Below are 22,203 nucleotides of genomic sequence, written 5' to 3'. Positions count from 1 at the left end.
GCTTCCATGCTCTAATTGGAGTCCCCATGTGATGTGCTACACCAAGAAATAATGAGAAACTCTTATCTCAGAGGTGCTGAAAAATGAGCAAAATGAGGGAGAGAAAAAGCTGAGAGCAGCCAAATGACTGGTGGGAGCAGCCCCACTTGGCAGCTGCAGGCAAAGGAAGGAGATTTTGTCTGTTGAGTCCCAGTCCAAGGCAAGGCACATCACTGAAATGAACTGTCTTGCCTTCAAACATCACCTCCAGCCCCTGTTCTCTAAGTTTTTCCTTTTCATGAAATTATGATGTTTAGAGAATTGTTGGGGAATCATGTAGAGCCTGTAATTTTGAGTCCAACCTTTTGATGGTCTCGAGTAGATGGAGGCTTTCTCCCAGTTTTCCAGTGGATCTCCCAAAGCTGCCTTCAAAAGTGGTGTGAAGACACCGTGCTGAGCTGATCAGGCAGAGGAGGTAATTTTTGAAGCACACTTGAAAACAAATCTGCCCAGTGCAGATGCTCTGTCTCCTACTTAGGTCAGAGGTGGTGGCAGCCTGGCATGTGAAACTTCCATCAGCTGAACTTAGTAAGGGCTTGGCTCAGTCTTCATTAACCTTTCACAGCAGAAAATGTGTTGAGGCTCATAATGCAGTGGGGTTTTGTTTTTCCAAATAGTAGCATTAACTGAAGAATTTATTCTCAATTTTATCTAAGGAAGATCCAAGCTGTACATGGATCATTACTGGCTTTTGTTCAGGTATATCTCATCCATTTGCTAACCAAATAGTTTGGCTGCAACTTCAGTACCCTGAGTAATATGATTTACTCTTCTTGGCCTGGTTTTTAAGAAGGTGAAGCTTAAGGATTTGCTTTGCTTGTCTGCATTTCTGTATTCTCCTAATGATATTTCTGACTCTTTTGGACTATTTCAGCCTAAGTAGAAAGAAGGAGAAAAGTGTAGGAAGGTGATCATGTTACTATAGGTTTTGTGAAGGTTGAAGCTAGGAAGAGTCCCAGATCAGGCCATATTATTATAAAGCACATGTCACAATTAAATCTTCCAGTGAGAAAAGCAAGGAAAGGATATTGGGCCATTTTTCTCATGCTACAGAGAATGTCTCTCTATTTCCCATCGGCTGATATTGTCTGTCACAAATCAGGGATATGGGAAGTAAGTGCTAATATCATTGCTCCTCAGATTTACAAGGCAGTAATTCAACTCTTGAATGCGTAGACTATTGAGTGAAAGGCTAAGTGGTTATTGGAGTGAATGAATAAGATTAATGCTGATGATATCCAGGGAATTGGAACTCTTGGTACTGTGAAGGTAACAGAAGAGAGGGCAAAAAATAATGGATGATGATTGTCCTGTTTTAAAAGGGGTCTGTGTGCTCATAAGCCCATTTGTACTCATTTGAGATCCCTACGTTAGGGTCGGTCTTCTCCATCTGCATGTAAAGCATGGGGGCAGCCCTGCTGGAGCAGGATATATTTCCCAGCTTTGGGTGGTATAAACACTTTGGAGTTTATCCTCTGTGGTGATAAACCACCAGGGGTTTCTTAATATTTCCACTGGCAACTTTCCACTTTTGGTCTGGAGCCCAGCTTCTTGCGGATGAATTCGTCACGTTTGTGAATATTAAGCCTTGTGGTCCCATTGGGTGGAGAGCCCTATTCTGGGGACTCCTGTACTGTGTATCCTGGTGTTGTTTTCACCCAGCTGCAATCCCCTGTAGATGCCACCCAAGGGGCCTTTGTCCCCTTTCCCATGGTGATAAGTGAGCTATGAGTTCCTCATGAGGGTACCCTGGATGTAGGATAAGCTGTCATCCAAAGTTTGTGTTTTATGGTGACCCTCTTGGAGTCTCTTAAGAGAGTTTGTCTTCTGACCTCTCTCTGCTGTTTTTTCAGCCACTTGTAAAATCTGATCCATCCCTTCCTACACACCACTTGGAGTGTCAGTAAGGAGGAGGAGGAGCACATCAGTGGCACAGCAAAGTGCTACAAAACACCTCCGAGAACCTTCTGGGGGAAACCCCTGCGACTTAGGGCTGCTTTGAGTCTGCTCTGAAGGGAAGCTGTTTGGAACTGCTGTGGTCTCTCCCCTTCCCTGCTGAGGGGTCTGCTCAAGGAAGGGCAGCTATAATAAAACTCAGCCAAATGGTGGAAATATGACCAACTCCTCAATTAATCTGATTAGAGCTGACAGCCGCTATGCAGAACGTTTGCTCCTGCCCTGTATGCAGCTGCATACTACGGTGTCACTATAAATAGTGGGCCTGGCTCCAATAGGATTTATGGAGGGTGAAGTGCTACCAGTGGATTAAATTACCCCCTGAGATCACTGCAAATGCTGCACCAAACTGCAGCGGCTGCAAAACGAGCGTTGCCTGAGGGCCGCCTGACGTGTGTCCTGCCAGAGAGAAATTCCCCAGCCATGGGGAGCCGTGGGGAGTTAAATGGCTCCCCACAGCCATGCTCTTTCTTCCCTTCTTAAGGCTTTCAAGGTTTTTTTAGTGCCATCTCTGTGCCTTCTCCATCCCTGGCTGTCTTCCTCACTGTAAAAGCAGCAGAGCTGTGTGGCCATTCATTTCAGTAACTATTTTATCTTTTTTGACCAAATTTGCTGTCTTTCACACTCAGGGGCACAAATAGGGAAAGCATGGCATCTGAGGGTGAGAAGTGGCTGCAAGTTGTGCTGTCCAGCACAAGGAGTGGCAAAACAAAATGGTTCTTACTGAGTTGAGGGCTACATGATAAAGGACTTATTCCTTTTCTCCCCTTTCTGTCAACTTCTAGCACCTAAATTGCTCAAATATACAGATGAGGATATTCTTGGTTGCGCCTCAGCTGTGCTCAAATGCTTTTTCCCCATCAGCAGCAGGACAGGCCTGGGTTTCCTTGTGCTAAGCTGGTGTTGCTTTCCTCCCATTTTGTATTTTGCCTTCCCCTTGCTGTGATGCTGTGACCTGGGTTCATTGAATGATCCAAAATAAAAAGGCACCAAGCTTCTTCCCCAGTAGTGACAGCATGGAGACAGAAATGAGTGGGAGAGAGGTAACACAGAATTGTCTTGAGGGAGCTCTGCTGCAGGAGAAAACAGCAGGGACCACCATACCTGGATATGAAAGCTGGCTTGAGCAACACTTGGGAATACAGAGATCTGTGGGAGAGGCAAAAGCAGGCTCTGTCTAAAATCAGCAGGTGTATTGGGAGCTGGTTTGCTCTGCTTTTCCCAACAGCTTCTGATGGAGTTGTCTCAATTATGAAACAGCTAAAATCCTGCAGGATGCAAAGATGTGATGGTCCTCTTTGGGCCTTAGAGCAGCCACGCATTACACTCGCCCAGGCAGGCAGAGCTCTTCATGCTCATCTTCTGTTTCCAAAGGTCAGTTGTGGTACCAGCATGGTGAGCAGTGCTTGTACCCAGACACCAAACACCACTTTCATAGTAGTGCCAGCACAGCCATTGGCACAACGAGCCCCTGGTCTCTCTGGGCTTGCACAGCATCACTTAAGCCAAACAATATCACTTTTGTGGCAGCAACATCCCTGTTCTTTTCTCCAGAAGGAGCTCTCTGAATCCCTTTTGGTATGAAATAATATTCTGTAATCTTTGGCAAAGATGAGGGGTCCAGCAGGGGTGTAAATATGTTTGTGCAAAAGGGAGAGTGGTGGGGTTCCTTTTCCCAGCTTGTAGTAAGGAGATGTTTGATGAAGGACATCCTGAATTGCGAACCAACCACAAACTACCTGTCAGAATTTGCCGAGATCCTTTAATTAGTATACCAAGACTTGCTGTTAGGGTCAGGCACAAGCAGGTTTATAAGCTAAGCCTGAAATTTGATCAGCTGTTCAAAGTTAATTACACTCCTCCTGACTCCTACATTCAGCTGTTGTAGGAGGCTGCTGTGGGGCTGCATTGCCACCTGCTGGGGTGCACAGCCCCTTCCTGAGGCCACCTCCACCTCAGCAAATACTGTCCCCAGCCCTGTAACCCTGCCAGGGTCAAGCCCAGCTGGGCTCCAGGTGTTTTCCCGGGTGCTTATTTTCAGCAGATGTTGCCTCCTGCTCTGTTGGATTTTGTCTTAGACTTTATTATGAGTTGTAATGCTTGGGGTTCAAATTTCCTGGTCTTCCCCTTTCATCCTCTAAAGGGATGCAGGGGACACTTTGGCCAAAGAGCTCACTTTTGGCTCAGGATTCTGGGCAGAAACATGTGAAGAACCTGTGTTGTTTTTCCCAAATCAAGTGTTATGTTCTGGGACCTTGCTGGCCCAGAGCAAGACTTGTGGTCTCATTGGGAGATAAATCATAAAGTGATTTATCAAATGAGCTGTGTGTCTGACTGCTAGTGTTACCTGGGCTGAGGACTTCTTGGGGTGGGGGGAATATGTTTGGCAACATGGAAATAGCTACAGATTCTGCATCAGTGCTGGGCATTTGAAAAGTTAATATGCAAGAACGGGGAATGAAGTAAATTGGGCAGAGGCAGCAATAGCCTCCACACTGTCCCTGTGTCACCTCTCTTGTGTCTGAGGCTGCTGCCAGCTTGAGAGGTGAAAGCACAGCAAGCTCTTGTGGGAGATGCACACCTACAGATGATGTTTGGTTAACAGTATTTGGGACATTTTCCATCTTATTGATCATGCTGGTATACACAAGAAGTGAACACAAACCGAGCCAGATGGCACTGCATTCAAAATGTATTTTTTACCCATTTTTTTGGATTATAAGGCACTTGGTGGCATGGACAAACATAACCATCACCAAGAACCAAGTGTTAGATGTCTACACTTCTGATGAAGTCCCTCTCAGGCAGCTTGTTGAAGCAGGAGCAGTCTCGTGGTTTTGGCTTTGTCTTCCTTTGTCTTCCTTTCCCCTGCCTGGCACAAGGACAGGTGGGAGCAGGCAGCACAGGCAGATCCACACCCGTGTGAGAAAGAACAACCAGAGAACTGCACTGTGCTCCTTTCCCACCCTGACTGCTGCACCTCCTTCCTGAAGAGCTTCAACATGTATCTTAATAGAAAAGGGAACTGTAGGAAACCAGGCTGAAAAGGACCTCAGGCAACCTCTCTTTATGCTTGTGTTGGAGTGCAGAATCACCTTCACCCACACCATTCCTGGGGTCTGGTCTTAAAGCCACTGGTGCTGGACAGGCCCAGCCCCCCTGAGGCAGCCTGTTCCTCCTTCCACTGGGCAGAAGGCTGACTTTTGGGGAGGATTCACATCCTCTTTTTGGTGGCCAGCACTGCACTTTGGCATATTTTGGTGCAATTAAGACTAACTTGCAGGACTGTGGTCTCCAAGGGAAGCCAAAGCAGGGAGCATGTGGCCTTAGATGGAGATGTTGCTGCAAAAGGATGTCCTGGAAGAAAAGCAAAGCCTGTAAAGGAAAGAATGGGACTGGTCTCAATGGACTGGAGACTGGGAAAAACGTGCATTACTCATAACAGGGTGGCTGGGAGGCCAATGAGCCCCCAGGAGCCACCAGAGCGGCTGTAGTTGGTATCCCTCAGACATGAATCCTGGTCACAAAGCAAGGGGTAAAAATAACCCAACACTTGCTCATTTCAGTATTTTTATTAAACAGTGCTCCACAGAGCAGTTGTACACAAGCCCCCGATGATCCTCAGATCCATGTATGAACCCTGGGATATGGTGCTGCCATGACACCAGGCTCCAAGAACCATCTCTTTTACAGAAGCAGTGCCAGAAGCTCAGGCTCAGAGCAGCATCCTCCCACTGCCATCTCACCAGCCAATGCTGGGAGGTAACCTCACATCCTACAGGATCCCACCTCAAAACTGTTTGATCAGTCAAATTCTGCTGTCATGGCTGTGCTTTCTCCTTTTCAGTCACCTCCCTGTGCTGTTTATACCCTGTGAATGTTAAGGAATGACAAACACCAGGCTTGAGGCTTCTGACAGGGATGCTCAGCCTGAAGCACATGAGCTTCTCTGTGCTTTGGGCTGTCCCTTCATGAACTTCCAGGATGGTGTGATGGCAGGAGGAGGCTGGGCTCTGAGAAAGCAGGCAACCTTCCAGGAATGGTTTCTGCTCTTTGCAGGAGCAGCCCATGCCTTTGTGCTGTGCAAGGCTGCCTTGTGTTCAGGCACATGAGAGCTTGCTGGGTTGGTGTGCCAGGTTTGGTTCTCCTGCTTCACTATGGCTGGTGCAGGAGCAGCTACCCACCTGCTCTTAGCAACTGGGCCCTTGGAAGATCAAAACTCCCATCCGTTCTCATGCAGGCTGAGAAGCTGCCCTCATACAGCCCCAGATGGTAAGGATGCATCAGTAACCTTCACTGTGGTCAGTGTTTAGTTTGTTCTCAGTGCTAAGTAAGTGGTTTGCAGGGTCAGGTCCTTAAATTAGGGTTGCATCAGGTAAGGATGGAAAAGCAGATTTACCACTTGCAAGTATCTAATCTGCTTGACAGGTCAAAACTATTTAACCTAGGGCAGATTTTCCAGTTGGGTAGATACATGGTTGCAAATCCAACTACAATAAACAGTAACAAGGCAAATAAGTGACTCAAATTATGGAGATTCAAGAAAGCTTATAAAACAAAGCATGTAAACAAAATGTATACAGGTAATAGGTTAAACACTGACAGAGCTGAGTGGAATAAATTTCTTTTCCCATGCTGCTGCTAGTAGGCCCAGCACCACCTAACACCTATAATAATTCATATATAGTTTTAAATAAAGTCTGCAAAATAAAATTTCAAAACTGAGCAGAAGAGACCACATGAGCAAGCAAGCTTAACTCAGTCTGAGACTTAAGTTTTCCATCAAATGAGCAATGGACTTTTGCAAGGTTAAGCATAAGATGGCAAATAAGCACAAAAGTGAGCGGATTATTTGTCTGTCACTGGAAAAAAATTGCACAAAATATCTACACATAGCCTTTGCCTTTAAAGCAGGCAGGAGGAAATCAAGAACAAGGCTTTGGCATGTCAGTTCCAGCCGTGCCATTTTCACTGGGACATTAAAAAAAACATATATGAAGACTCCACATGCTCACTTTAGATGGAGCAGCCCAGCTGCTGAACTGCCTACTCCCTGCGTGCTCAGAAAGAAAAGATTTCAAAGCAACTTGCAGGGCAGTAGCCTCAGTTTTTAATGTTTTGTTTTCCAAAGACAATTAAACACCTGCAAGTATTTGTCAGGAAAAAAAAAAAAAAAGGCCAGTGACATTCAATAGAAAGCTTTTATCCCATTTTTATAGCTCACAAAATACTGTACATTTTCCCTCTGCAGCCCTGTCTTGTTAAGAGACACCAGCAAAATCTGCATCCTGTCTTTTAAATCAAAACAATGCAATGAGATGAGTGGAAATATTAAAGAACTCAGCATGCCCTCAGGAGGATGATGGATTTACATTCAGTGAGGTGAACAGCGGTGAGTCAGGAGGAAGGAGAAGGCAGCTTTGGGCTGCTTTACTGAGTGCACGGATTCAGGCAGGAAATATCCAAACTCAGAATTAGAGTTCAAACGCAGGGAACTTGGCCTTGGTTGGCACCAGCAGGTCAGCAAGAAAGTAAATTGTTCCAGCCATTCCTGAGTATGAGAAAACACAATATGCTTCAGAGACATTCCCTTTTATCAACTACCCAGGGTGTGAATGAGCCACAAAGACAGAAGAAAGGAAAACATTTTTAGAAGGACCTGAAGAATTTCCAAGGCCTGAACTCAGGTATCCCAAGCAACTTAGGTATTTCACTTGGGAAAGTATTTTGAAGCTTATCAATTTTTGAAAAGCCTCTAGGAAATCATGATGGGTCATTCCCCCTCTAACTCCCTCCCTTCTGCTTTACCTGTCTGCAGGTTTAACAATCTAAGAATCTTTGCTAAACTTGGATCCTGTGACACTGCTGCCCCAGGTCCTCACTGAAGTAATTGCTCTTGTTCCTTGGCCTACAGCAAAGCCAGGGAGATTTAGGTGACCTGAGGAACTGGCTCCTTCAGTAATACCTGCTGATGGCAGATTTTGGGGAAGCTGTTAGTTAGCAGAAGCCACAAAGAAGCCAACCAGGCCTACAAAAGCCATTTGTTCCTCACTCACCTTTGAAATGGAACTGGAAAGCCCAGGGAGGACTTCAGTCCTTAAAAATGCAGAGAACAGAGACCAACTGAGAAGCCAGGCAGTCTATCATAAGGCAGACTTTGGCCATTACCCACTAAAGCATTCCCCTAGAGATCTGTGTGCAGAATCCATGTGGGTGGCCCAAGAGGGCAGGAGTTAGCCTGTGCTACACAGAGATTGCTTCTGGGAAAGGACAAAAACAATGAAAACAATTTCCTTCCCATTCTCTACACTGATTTTGACAAAGACTTCAGTGGAGCATGTATTTTATTCTCCTTGGTGGTGGACTGGCTCAGATCCAGGAGCAAAACATAAGCAGGGAGATGGAGGTTACCTTCAAAGAGAGAGAATGGAGTGTCTGGAGTGCGGCATCCATGTTGACCATAGCTTAAGCACCACTCTGCAAACTGAGAAAAGAGGAAAAAAAGTGAAAAAAATACCACACTCATCCTCACATTATCCCTGTCAGAGCAAGGCTCCTGCAGGATATTCTTTCTGCACAAGCTGTCAGTGACTATGCTGCTGAAGGACTATTCTGGTGGAGCTGCTGCACCAGAAATTAGGTTTGAAAGGCAAAGGGAGTGATATAATAGTCAGAACTGAGTAATTGCCTCTGCCTTCCTTATTCAGCTCTCACCTTGCAAGCCCTGTACAGGTATTTCATGTTCTGAGTGAGGTTGTACAGTGCTAGGAAGCTGTAAGCATTGCCAGCTGTCCCATGGCATAACCCGTAGCCTTTCTTCAGCAACCCGTGCTGCCAGATCACTTCTGCACACTGCAGGGCATCATTTAGGTAGTGCTGCTCCCCAAAAACCTGCAGAGACAAGAAATATTTCCTCTTGCTGAGGCAATTTCCTCCACACAAAGAGCATCCCTGTGCAAGTGGGGAAGCTTGGATTAATCAGTTTCCCTCCTACTGAAGCCTTAATGCTGTGACTTTGCTGTCTACTTTAAAGGAGGATGGTTTTTATAGAATGAATGGGGCTGTATGACCATTACTTCACATGCAACTAGTTGTCACCATCAGTCACCTGCAACAGGACACCCCGCATAGCTGATGGGTATTTGAAAAGGTAATTTTGTAAAAGATTAATTCCTGTGTTGTTCAGTGGTCCCTCTGGGGTGATTTCATTGTAAGAACCCATCTTACTCCAAGGCAGGGAGAGTCTCAATGGAGCCTTCTTTGTGATGAAGTTACACATTTAGGGGTCCCCAAAGGGTGTTTACAAGATTTCTGGTACCTTGTAGGCCTGGATAAGCATGTAGATAACACCTGGTGCCCCATGGCACCAGTGGACAAGCAGGTCTCGGTTGTCATCAATGCATGGAGGGTAATTGCCAGATGGGAACTTGAGCTGGCAGACATAGTCCACGCTGGGTTTGACTGTGTTGTGCAGTTTTACTTGGCTCACTCCAAGACTAGACTAAGTAGGAAAGAAAGAAAGTTAAATCAGAGAGAATTATCATTCTGGCTCTCCCTGAGAGGCCCAAGATCTGCCCTAACAGAAACAAAGTTAACTGTGGCCATATTCCCTGTAAATCAAGTATTTTCTTTGGTCCAGGCTTTCACACATCACAAATACCCCCTTGGCCCAAGGCTGCTCAGCCCTTTGGCAGAGAAACTTATTTCCAGTTGTACATTTGTATCCTCAAGAGGAAGGGCCGGCTCTAGTGTATCACCTGGCCCTCTAAGCAAGAAGGCTTGCTGCTTCTTTTCCTGAAGATGAGTAGGAATAGTTTCAGGTGCCCAGAGATAAAGAGAGAAACTGTCTAAGGACACACTTCATAAGCCATTAAAACAAGACGGGGCAGAGGGAAAGCACAGACCCATTTGTCCCCTCCACTGCCTCTTACCTGCATGAGGTAGTAGTAAATCCCAGCCAAACCATGGGCTGCCCCAACATAATACTCCTGGTACCACTCATACATCAGTGGGCTTTTTGCTGTAAAGTTCCTCTTTTTAGCCAAGCTCTCTCCTGAGGCTAAAACAGCTTCACAGACCTGTGGATGGCAACAGATTGAAGTAATGGACACAGTGTGGTGAGTATCCTGGCACAGAACAAAACCAGGTTGTTTTTCTGCCCAAGCAGAGGGAAGAGCGTGGGTGAGGGAGTGAAATTTATGCCAGTTCAGTACTGCTTGTGGACTTATATGGATGGTGGGGGGTCGCGTGATTTTACCCTTTGGAAGAAGAGCAGAGATACCATGAGGTGGTTTCTCCCTTGTTGCCAGAGTTGTCTATGTCTAGCAATGATTTTTTACCTGCCCAAAGATGAGCTGTGGAGGAAGAGAGAGCTAACAAATCAGCAGAACCCACAGTACCTGTTGAATGTGACTTTGAGGGATCTTTTCTTCTCCAAAGTGCTTGTTCACAAACATCAGTGCATAGAGGTAGCCCATGCGCCCATAGAGCAGTTCATCTGGCACTCGTGAGCCAAGCTTGTGCAGATGGAGCAAACTACAAAGACAAATTCACATGGGAGAGATAAGAGAACACTGAAGATAGCAAAGCAATGTGTAAGCAAGCAGTGAGACTGGAACTGAAACCCATGGTTTGTTCTTTCATCCTGCCTGTGCCCTGGTAGATTGTGGCTCAGTCCCTAGGTCTGAGCCTTCCAGCTATGCAAGGGGCAGCATCCCTCATTCCCCTTTGCTTTCTTCTTGCTTTACTCTGCTCAGGTCTTTCCAGTGCAGTTGTATTATGTGCTTGGTTTTCAGAGTGCCAGTTCTGGGAAGGCTGCTTCTGAGGAAATCTGGGCTATGGGAAACAGCATAAAGTTGCTGACTGCTCAGGATAGGCTGCCCACCATTAACTCCCTGTGATGCTGTTGGCAAGGCAGACCCTCTGCCAAAAATTACTATTTTCAAATTAAATTGGTATCTGTTTAATTTGGCTGCTCAGGGAATGCTAAAGAATCAAACTATTGCTGATGGTATCTGGAAAATTCTTGCCCCTTGTGCTCAGAAGTCCTGATAGAAAAGCCATTTCTCTCCATGCCTTCAAGTGGCCAGAACCACACTGCCAGTGCCACCATGAGCTAAAAATCTAGGTGAAAGGCGGGGAGAAGCAGCTGAAAATGTTATTTAACATCAAGCCTCTGCAGCACATGTTAAGAAATCTTCTCTAGGAAGAGATGAGCTGGTGTCAGGACAGCTCAGCAGACTGTGAGTGCTGTGGGCAAACCCCCCTGTGGACTGCCTGGCTTGCACCAAGGTTTAGCCTACAAGTGCTGAGTGAAAGGTCTGCTGGAGACAGGTATTCTCCAGTTTCCTATCATCACATTGCAAAGTTGGTGATACCCCTTCAGCTCTTCACACTAATGCTTTGTAGCCCAACTCACTCTTGCAAATTTTTGTTTTGCCTCTTACGATGCTTCCAGCAAGGCTGCCTGTCCTTCCCTGTCAGAGCAGCAGGCAGGGATACAACTGGTTTTGGCTTTATTTTTCTGTTCTCCCCTGAGATAGAAATCTGAAAAATGCTATCACTTTTGAAAAAACAGAACAAGAAGCTTCAGGGCAGTTTCCTCAGCTGCCTTCTGCTGTGGCTGTGAAAGGGAGAGCAGTGTGTGCAGGGCTCCCCTGTCACAGCAGTGTGGGGAGCAGAAAAGGTGCCTTGGCAGACTTTGCTCCTGGGCACAACAATGTGTTGCAAAGGAAAGTAGCAGCCACCAAATGTCCGAATTTTGCAGGTTAAAACCAATATACAGACTTTACACCCAAGTCCAGGTGTAAGCAGGCTCCCTCTCCCAGCTGCTGAAAGCCTTACTGTCTCTTCATGCCCCCTGTCCCCTCAGTCCAAGGCAGGCTGAGGAAGAGGAAGTTTCCAAGGTGAAAACTGTGTTTTGAAAAACAGACTCTGCCCAGCAGCAGACTGGCCAGAAGAGATGCTGGCAGGTGATGGTGTTCAGCTCTGAGATGTTAGATGCAATAGAAGGAATGGATGGATGGACAATAATATCCATAGCAGGGATCTTCTAATGTCTGGATGTGAAATAATTTGAGGGGAAATCTGGAGCAGATGGAGCTCCCAGTTCTGCTCCTTATGCATTACTACTTCTAACTGCTTTCCCAGCCAGGATAATCAGGGGAGGAAGCCTGCCAGCATTTTCTGTCTTTTTGAAATGTGGGCCAGGGCTGCATGGCATGCATGCAGTAAGAGATGCCCGGGATGCTGCTGGACTGACTGCATGCAGAATGCACTTCTGAGGTGAGAGGGGGTAAACCCAGGTCCCTGAAAGGAACAGCCATTCCTGCTCACCATCAGCCTGTTTTCTCAACTGTTAAAACCCAGTAGTTTCTGGACAGAGGGAAAGTGAGGCAGCTGTAGGGCAAGATGGGTTTTTTTGTATGGCACTGGCTCTAAAACCATCACTCAAACCTTTAACCTTCTAAATGGGTGGGAGATGGCAGGGAAAAGAGGAGTCCTGGAACACAGCTCAGATTTTCACCAGTTCTTGGAAAATAGGCTGCCCTGAAATATTAGTCTCTCCAGAGCATAAAAGCACATTTGTTCATCATGAAGTCATTTAGGCAAGAGCAAGGAGCTAAGAAAAAGCAAGCATCTGTCTCTTCCACTGCAGGTAAAACCTGACTGATGGCTTCTCTCCTTGAGCTCTGTAAAGACAAGGTGCTTTAAAGACAGAGAACAAAATGGAGAGGCCCTCCTTTTACACAGCTGTAATAAAGTGCAATTTCTGTGCACTTGCACTGCATAGCTTGGCAACTGTTCTGTAACTAAACAGTGTACTAAAAACCTACTTAAGAGTTTTGATTAAGGGAGCTATTTCTCAAATACTCTCTTTTTAAAGGGAGCATGATCAGGCTAACTGCTCTGGGAATTGGTGGCACAGTAAGGACAGTATAGCTGTTCCTTTGAGAAAGCCCCATTTTTCTTCTTTCCTCCTCACAGAGGTATAAAGAAACCAATTTCCAAGGCTCTGCCTTTATTATGCCATTAGATGGCAGTGCAGAATTAATCATGAGTTTCCACTCTGCCACAAAACCATAGGCAGAACAGCAGGGATATGGGGAGGGAGAGCTACAGCAAGAAAACATGAATTAGGGATTTTTCACAATGGGGCTTATGCATTGACCATACCTGGCCAGTAATGTTTGACAGATTAGTTCCCTTTTTGTTAGAAAATATATTAATTGTAGTGAGATTCACCACTTTGACATAGTATTAAGCAAAACCTAAACCACAAATTATTTCAGGAACTCCTTTCTTTGTTCTGTCCTCAGACTGATAGCATCCACATAAAGCAGAAGCTATTCCTAGTTAAGGGAATGGGAATTCGGTGTCTACTCCACACAGGCATCTGCGTTTTCCACCCATGGCTTTTTTAATTGCTATTATGTATCAGTTACTCACTGCTGTTTAAGGACACTCAGTATTTTATTGAAGCGTCAGGGGGTTTGTCTTGTTTTTGTGCTGACAACCTGTAAATGGAAACTTTTTACAGCGCTGTGTCTCACCTTCTCAGAACTGACCTCCCTTAAGCAAGAAAACCTTGCAACTGCATCTCCTTAACTTTTTTCCTGTCACACCACATGCTGAGCTGACTGTAGAACTGGTTGCTTGTCCTTTTCTTAAGTACTCAACAAAAATACATTTGAAAACAGTTGAGGAAAGGCAGGAAATAGAAAGAAATGAATCAAAAGCATCTGCATTCAGCAGATGAAAGGGATGCTGTCTAATCTTAGATTTAGCTCAAAATCAACTAACAGACAGCAAATGGAAGCAAGTGATAAAATAAATCTAATAACCCTGTCACATTTCTTCTTTTCATACAAAAACCCTGTAAAGTTAAATTTAAGGATTCTAATAAAATACCAAAACTTCTGTGTGGATTTTTCTTTTGGAATTTTTTTCTTCTTTATCAGAATTATTTTTAAGATGGCAATACCAGCTGAGCAATGTCCCTGCTCCCCAGCCTACAGGCTTCTAGGCAGGCATGTTTGTCCTTGACCTAGCTCTTTCCCCAGGGCAGAACAAGTTTGTGCTGCCTTGCTAAGTTACTGGGTTAGCTTTCAGGTGAGACTGCAACAAAATCTATTCAGGCTTGGCAGAGAGTGCCTGCTGCAAGCCCAGACCAGTTCTATGAGCCAGAGGAACATCAGTTGAAAGACATAACCGAGTGTTTTACCGAGTGATGCAGTCTTCTGACTGCTTCTGGTTCTGCAGTTTGTGGTAGATGACAGCAGCCACTGCCAGGGGCCCAGCATCTCCACACAAGAAAGTGACAGATCGTCTGGTCAGACAGCTCAGGCTCTTCTTCATGTACTCGTGGGCCACCTGAAGGTAGGCTGGGTCTCCATATACATCAAACAGGTGCAAATACAGCAAAGCGATGCCTGCGAAAGGAATGTAAAGGTTGCACCCACCAGAAAAGTTGATTCCTCCCCCTATGTGCCCCCAGCTGTTTTAACAAACCTGAAGGCCTTGCCCTCAGCCTCATCCAGGGCATAAGGTTCCTAGACAGGCTTTTCACACACATCCAGGGGTATAACCAAAAGCTACAGCATCCACAACTCCTTTTCCTACTTTGTGATCTTGTATTTGATGCCACTCAGGAGCAGAGTGCAGGTTAAGACAAGTGTCTGACCCAGGAGGTCCTGCAGGGCAGCAGAGCTGATACACAGGTTACATACAATTTTAGTAGCAAGGAGCAAAAGATGAGACCTAACAAATGCACCTAAATCTGCCAGTGGTACCTGGGACTGTTGCTAAAGAGTGGAGAAAAAAAAATAATCATCTTTGGGCAAGATGAAACTTGTGGCAGAGCTGTGCTGAGTTGCTACCTTATCTCAATTATTTCTTCCCATGCCAGGAGGGAAAGGGCTGGGTCACTTGGCTGGATTGGATTTTCAAAAAAAGTGACATGTCATCAGCACTGAGAAGCAGCACCTTTAAGACAATCTACTTGGTGTTTGGGTTGTTTTTCCTTCCCTCCCACTGGAAAGCACCAAAGTTCTTAGTTCCCTGCACATCATCTCCTCCTGCAGGTCTCAAACCCTGCACCAAGGACTGATGCCTCCTAAAAAAGAAAGGGGCTGCTCAACTCTCCTCTGCACCACTTCATGAGATCAGTCCTTGTCTGAAACATGAGCAACAAAATGCTGGAAAAAGCTGCATGGTCATCCCTGGGTGTTTTAATGGGCTGGCCAGCTACTGAAACAACACTGCCACTGAGAAGTCCCATCAGTTGCTGTCCTTTGCCTCTGTCTGCTCTGTCTTCATCCAGCCCTTGAAGCTTTTAGTAGGTAACTGAGAAGAAAACCTCCTGTGTCTGAAAGGTCTGCCACATTTGAACCATCCTGCTGATCTGGAAGGCATCCTTAAGCACACACTGAGGAAAGCCACTGGCCAACATCAGTTTCAAAAAAGCTTATTTCTCCCCTCATCAGTAACTATTTCTAAGATGACTCTGGTCCTGCAATTGAGTATAAATAGAGCCAATCTCTGCAGATTTTGATGTGTAAGGTGATGGAGGGCAAGCATGCTGCAAAATTACTTTCTGTGGCATTCAGGACAATTTTAAATTTAGATAATTTTCTCATTTTGCAAGGGTAATCTCCAAAGCTTTGTGCTATAGACAATTCAATTCCACATGTATACTAAGGGCAAATTTCCATTTCCTGCTGAAGCTAATAACCTTGTCCTCTAAGCAGTTCAGTGCTAGTATTTCCAGAGAGAGCTCAGATGTACAGTGCCATCACTCAAGTCTATAAGGATGTGACTGTGAAGCCTTCTTTTAAAGGGGAACCCTCCTTTTCCAGCCAGCAAATGTCAAGTGACTCTTCTTGATTTATTTAGCACCTAGCACACCTTTAATAGGCCTGACAGCTGCCTGAGCACAACTTGCACTCTTGACTGCCTACTTTAATATAAAAACTTTTGCATTGTAAGTAGCATGTATTTCCACTGCCATCATATCACCTTAATTATCTGTGTAACTGCCATGCTAAGACCACTGCTGGGAGTGAATTCTGAGAAAGTAAATGTCTCACCATTGTTTTCCTCTGGCTTCTTTACCTCTCCTCTTTTAAAATATTTCTCACCTTCCTTCCTCAAAAAACCCAAAACAAATAAAGAATGATTAATGATTAAGAAATAATTAATTTTGTCTTTAAAACCCAAAGGCCTTACAAACTGAGTGTTAAATAATTTTCTTAACTCCTTCCTCAAGGAATTCATACTGCCAAGCTGATCAGAAGGGCACAATGAGTGCTGCCTTGAGCTCACTGTTTGCCCTGTGAGCCCAAAAGTTTGGAAGGCCAGCAGAGAAGGGCAGGGCTATGCATGTAGAGGCAATATTTACAGATGGAGAAGGATACAAAATGCAGTCACCTGGGTGGGAAATATCCTATATTGACCTGTGTGCCAAGATGCATGAAGCATATTTCAGAGGCAGTGCTGTTTGGAGACAAGAGTTCCCACCTGGTGAACTTGTCAGAAGCTATTCCACAGCTCTATCTCACCCCCTCTCCAATGACACCTTCCTCACCCCAACTGACCAGGTGGGTTTGTTGGCTGACAGGGTGTTTGTTTGGCATGCTGCAGGTGCTGCACACACATCATCATCAGTCAAGTGGGGCTAGAGAAGCAGTTGATCTGCTCCAATTCTGTGTGCCCTGGAGGTCCACGTTCAGTGTCCCAGCTGGAAATGTGACCTATTTTTATGACCTGTGAGACTCCCAATTGTTTCCAGTAGAACTGACAGGCAGTGGTTTGCCTGGGGTCTGCTACTGCCAAAGCTGTCTGGGCTTTGTTCTGGTTATGGTTTGCTACTAGGCCTTATTTGAAATTTCTCCAGGCTTCAAAGTTTTTTGCTCCTTACAGTGTAAGACCTGCTGCATAGAAACATGCGATGGAGAATGCATCAGACATCACTTGATGGTGCAGGGTGACAGTGAACACATGTTACTGACAGCACATTCTTTAGAAGAGCTCCAATGACTGAAACTGCCATCTCTAATGTGCAGGAAGCCAACACACTGGAGTGTTAATGCCTGAGATGCTTGGTCACTACATGCTCAGAACTGTCTGCAGAGCCACAGGTGCATTTTACTACAGCTTGCCTTCCTACTGTACTGTAAGACATGGGGCACTTCTCAAGATGCCTCAGCTTCTCCAGCCTTAAAACCTGGAAAACAAACCTTCTTTTATAGAACTTTTAGCCCTCCTCTCCCCCTCAAATGCATCCCAGCCCAAAACAGAACTACCCATTTCATTATCACAGAATCCTACTACAGGTTATGTTAGAAGGGATCCATGGAGGTGATGTGATCCAACTGATCTGAAGGTTCAGCTTCAAATTTATATCCCACTGCTCTGAACCTTGTCCAGTCAAACACTATGTCCAAGAACGGAGGTTTCACAAAACCTACCCAATGTGGTTTATGTGGGTGATACAAGGCACCCTGTTCTCTTTCATCAAATGCAGCCTCACTGCCTCTTATTCTGTAGAGATTACCTGAAGATCTCTGTTTTTCTGAACAGAACTCTTTAAGTAGATCCAAGTTCTGTGAGTTCTGAGATTACAACTAAGATACTGCACTACAGTGAATGACAAGGTGCTTTTCCAAAAGCTTTCCTGAACTGGTATAGTCAGAATTTCTATCCATTTTAAATGCCTTTTCTTTCATCTTGGCATGTCCTTTAAAGAGTCCTTTCAAAAGGCAACTCAGCCTTGCTCATCTCTACTCACCAAGAGCCAAAAGCTGTGAGGCAGGTCAGCTGGGCTCACCAGTCTGTTTCAGAGGCCCTTGAGCTCTGGACACAACTGTGACCTTGCTAGAGAAGGGAATGCTTGCACACAGAAAGAAAATGCCAAAGGCACTGCCATATTGTGGAGGAAGGGGAATCTCTCCCTTTCGTACCATTTTGGGTGGCAGACCAACTCATCATCTTGGAAGGACACTATAGTCCAGATGGCACCAGACTTAGGAGCTTCCAAACTTCTGCAGTCAGCTAAGAGGGGACAGGAGTGAAGTCAGTCTCCTTCCACTCCTTTCTCACTGTCTGTGCTCCCAGTTGAGGCAGTCTTTGGAGCAAGGCCTCTTGTGCCTGTGAGAAATGCCATCACACATGTACATTCCTCATCCTAATCCATTTGAAAATGTATGAGGCAGCTGTACTTTTGCCAGGATTTGAACAGCTTCCCATTCAGAATTAGCTTGCAGCAGTTTCCCTTCCCTCAGTCAACACTTTGATACCAGTGAAACAGATTAAGACCACAAAAGCTCTTCCAGCAGTCTATAGCTAAACTGATTAAAAGACAGAACACAACAGCTGAGTCTGGTCTATACCCAGGCACGTACCAGGTGTTGCCTACGGGGCCCTGATCTCTATGGGGAACTGAATGAAACTGCTGACTAAAATGTGTTTTGAGGGCATTCAGCCATTCAATAGATAATCTTGACTGAAAGTGTGTTTTCACTGCCTATGAGCTGAAAATCTAAGTCCTTCCCTCCCTCTGCTCCAACTCCATGTGCCAAGAAGTCAGAGCTTCGCTGGCACAAATGCAGGCTGGGGTAAACAGGGCTCTGTCAAGTGTGTTGGGAATGAAACAGGGACCAAAGTAAAATGCCAGCATATGCTGTGTATTACTGGGTGTAATGTGGTACACTCAAGTATGTTACATTTCATGTAGAGCTTGCACTAAGAGAGCCACATTTCAGACCTCTCTGATTAGCGGCCACAAGAGTGCAAGTTGATTTCAGACTGCTGGGCAATGATTTACATGAGAAGATACTCAACAAGCCTTTTCTACATAAGCAATTACAGGAAAAAAGCTGCTGTCTTGGCCCAATTAATGTTGTCTCTGGAAACCAACACTGCATAAATTAATATAGGTAGGGTTAGAAAAGAAGGGAGGGTGACAAAGATGCAGTTTAATATCTGGGAACTTCATTTCACTGGCTGTGACCTGCAGCAAATCTATCTGTGGGTTTTTTTCTAATTCTATTAGCCGAGGTAAGAAGATTGTGTGCCCAATGAGAAATTATCCCTGGGAGGAAAAGAGAACCTTCCTACCAAATAAAAATGAGCTGAAGTCCTGCCAGAGCTCTCAACCACTGTTTCATCACTGCAGCCAATTTCCAGCACGAAGCTTCTTAAGGTCACCCTAAGGAAGAGAGCATGGTCCCTGGGGAAAGGTGTTTACCTGCTCCCTGCAGACTTTCAGAGCACTTCTAATACCAGTCAAGTGTCCTACTGCTTTATCTCCTGAATTATTCTGGCCAGAGGAGTCATGCCAAGTAGCACCCTCATGATAAAAACCATCCTTGCTTACACAGTGCTTTTCACCTGAGGAGGCCTCAGAGCTGGGTGACACAGACTAGAAGACTGAACCTGTTTTCCAAGGTGAAATCAGCCAGCAGGGATCAAAAATGAATAAATTCACAGGGGCAGCAGAGTGCTGCCAGGCAGCAACTGATGAAATCAATGTTCTCCCATGCTGGAATTTAATACTGCCATCTTAGTATTTCTTAAGAACTGCTCTGGAGTGCTCTCAGTGCCTGTCTACCTTACTAAAATGTTTAAGCAGGCATGTCTGGCATTGCTGTCATCAAGCTGCAACATTGGTTTAGCACCAAGGCAATGAACACCATTCTCCCAAGCAAAAATACTTGGCATCAAGTTCCACAGCATCCAAGAACTCACCAGCCACACCCAGGCTGTAAGGCAGACAGTTGCCATTTAGTATTGCAGTCTATTGCCATAAAACAACAGCAAAGAAGCAGCAAAAATCTTGCAGCAAGCATGGTATTAACTGCAGCTACCCCAGGCTCCCTTTCAACAGCCTGGCACACAGCAGAGGGTGGGATTGCTGACAAAGCACATGGCAGTAGCCAAGGATGAGGCAGTAAAGAAGGGTGAGTTCTCCCTGGCTCCAGTGGGCAGAAATAGGGAGGGGAAGGCAGGTCACACTCCTAAAGAAGGAAGACCACACTGAAATTGCAGAACAGGAAAAAGACAGCTCCTGGAAGCTTTGCACACAAGAGTGAGTGCAGGGAAGCCTACCATCCTTCGTGATACTCACATTTGCACTTCTGCTCCTCCCAGCAGGTATTGGAGCAGAACTAGCCCTGGCTAAATGGAGGGACACTACCTGGGGAACAGGAATGAAGAAGCCTGCCAATCAGACACTGTCATAAAATAGAATTCAGCCCAAACAGAAAAGATTATCTCAGGCCATAAGCTCATTGCTGCAACATGCAAGGACTGATTGCAGGTAAATGACCTACCATGTACATCTGCCTACTTCATGGAGCACTTTTTTACTTATCAGCATCCCCACCATTGCCAGATTTAGTGCCAATCCCTCTGAAGTCTCCCATGTTTGCTCTCAAGCAGGTGGTGGCTTTCTCTGCTGCAGATTTTGGGCACCATTAACCAAGAGAATACTCAACTCCCTGTAATGTTAGAGTTATCCTTCTGCAGCTTGAAGCCTTCTCCAAAACCAGGGAGTCCTATGAAAGAGAGCCATTTGTTTTAATGGATTAAAACATGCAGAAGAAGCAGCGTTGTTGCCATGGATCTACTGTCATCATTCAATCAGCCAAAAATGTGCAGGGACTGCCTTGGCCTGACCTAGAAGTCTGCTTTGGAGAGCTCCTGCTCCCTCTGATCCAACGGGACACCCATCCTACCTGCCCAGCCTGTGTAAGTGGTGCAGTCCTGAGGGTCGGCAGACTTGAGGCCCCTCTCCATGTGCTGCAGCAGCTCCCTGATTTTGTTATTCAGCCGCTGTGTGAATTCGGGGGTCAGCTGTGGAGAGAATAAAAAACCACACACAAATATAGTACCCCACTAGGACTGAAGGAAACCGGCAGGCAGATAGGATCTTGGTAAGCTTGGGGTACCCAGAGGGGGCACAACCTGGGAAATGGGTGGGTTTCTTTTTAACCCGACAGGTCTCTGCTTTGGCTACCTCAGGACCAGGCTGGGCTCCTGGCTGCTCGGCTTCAGGGCCGGGGCGGGAGAAGGCCCTGCAGCCGCCCCCGGGAAGGGCTCTCTCCCGCCCCGGTCGCCTCACCCCGACCCCAACTCACCCTTCCGGAGGCATCGAAGTAGCTGGTAGCCAAGGACTTGTCGTAGTCCGCGTAAGGGTTAGGTATCGCCCGCTGCGCCATCATGGTTGCCGCCGTCCCCGCTTCACTTGGCTCCGCCACGATCCGCCCCCGCTCCGCCCCGGAAGGCAGCGAGGGGCCGGGGTAATTCCCTCAGCTCTGCCGCTGCGGTAGCGGAGACCTCCGAGGGGGTTGAAGAAGCCCTGAGGGAGTGAAAGCTCCCTTGAGGCTCTCCCTGTGGGGGTTCAGAGGCTCTTTTCTGCTGGCCCTGTGGGGTTTAGAGGCCCTTTTATTTTACTTTATTTTGCTGACCCTATGGGGTTTAAGGAGTCGTGTGGGGTTTAGAGGTCCCTTTTCCCTTTTCCCTTTTCCCTTTTCCCTTTTCCCTTTTCCCTTCCCTCTCCCTCTCCTTTTTTTTCCTCTGAGTATGTGGAGTTTAGGGGGCCATGCATGCTGGGGGCCATGGGGTCCCCTGGTTGCTGACCCTGTGGCTTGGGGAGCCCTGTGAGGTTTTGGGGCACACAGCACCTGATCATGTGGGGCTCAGGGAGTCCCTTGTGCCTGGTCCCGTGGGGTTAAGTCCCTTGTGTCTGATCCTTATACCCATGGGGCTAGGGGCCCATTGCAGTGACCCTGTGAGGTTTGAGTAGTCCCATGTGGCTTTCCCTGTGGGGTTTAGAAAGCTCAGTAGGGTTTTAGGGCCTTGGTTGCTGACCATGTGGGGTTTAGGGAGCCCTGTGGAGTTTAGGGACCCCTTCTGTCTGGTCCCGTGGGTTTAAGGGAGCCCTGTGGGGTTTAGGGTCCCTTGCAAGTTGGCTCTGTGGTGTCTGTGAGGTTTAGGGGTCCCATGTGACCTTCCCTGTAGGGTTTTGGGGGCCATATGCAGTTCAGTTCAGCTGTCCTTACGGGACTTGGCAGGCCCTGTGGGGTTTGGGGCCCCTCACAGCTGGTCCTGGTGGTTATGGGGTCTAGAGAGGAGGGGCACCATTTGTTCAGCACTGTGGGGTTGGTTGTCCTATAGGTGCAGTGCCCAGCAGGTGTGGAGAGTCAGTCC

General features: G+C 46.4%; 1 protein-coding gene across 1 annotated transcript; it reads right to left on the bottom strand.

Annotated features, from left to right (window-relative positions):
• Positions 1 to 5,555: 5,555 nt before the first annotated feature.
• On the bottom strand, positions 5,556 to 21,245 carry LANCL1 (LanC like 1). The gene is made up of 9 exons (XM_008504917.2): positions 21,132 to 21,245; positions 20,730 to 20,847; positions 14,219 to 14,426; positions 10,395 to 10,530; positions 9,927 to 10,073; positions 9,314 to 9,496; positions 8,710 to 8,886; positions 8,407 to 8,479; positions 5,556 to 7,546 (listed from the first exon to the last, which is right to left on the bottom strand). The coding sequence occupies exons 1-9, from the start codon at positions 21,213 to 21,215 to the stop codon at positions 7,470 to 7,472; spliced, it is 1,203 nt and encodes a 400-aa protein (XP_008503139.1). The 5' UTR covers positions 21,216 to 21,245; the 3' UTR covers positions 5,556 to 7,469.
• Between the last annotated feature and the right edge of the window lie 958 nt (positions 21,246 to 22,203).

The sequence above is a fragment of the Calypte anna genome, chromosome 7 (genome assembly GCF_003957555.1).
Source record: "Calypte anna isolate BGI_N300 chromosome 7, bCalAnn1_v1.p, whole genome shotgun sequence".
NCBI lineage: Eukaryota > Metazoa > Chordata > Aves > Apodiformes > Trochilidae > Calypte > Calypte anna.
This window is presented reverse-complemented; position numbering and strand designations above follow the sequence as displayed.

Bases quoted from the DNA above. Each gene is read 5' to 3' on its own strand.
- LANCL1 (XM_008504917.2), bottom strand. From the start codon at position 21,215: ATGATGGCGCAGCGGGCGATACCTAACCCTTACGCGGACTACGACAAG. The intron at 20,848-21,131 runs GTGAGTTGGGGT...TTCTCTCCACAG, and splicing joins ACTTCGATGCCTCCGGAAGG to CTGACCCCCGAATTCACACA. The intron at 9,497-9,926 runs GTAAGAGGCAGT...TTTCCTACTTAG, and splicing joins TTTACTACTACCTCATGCAG to TCTAGTCTTGGAGTGAGCCA.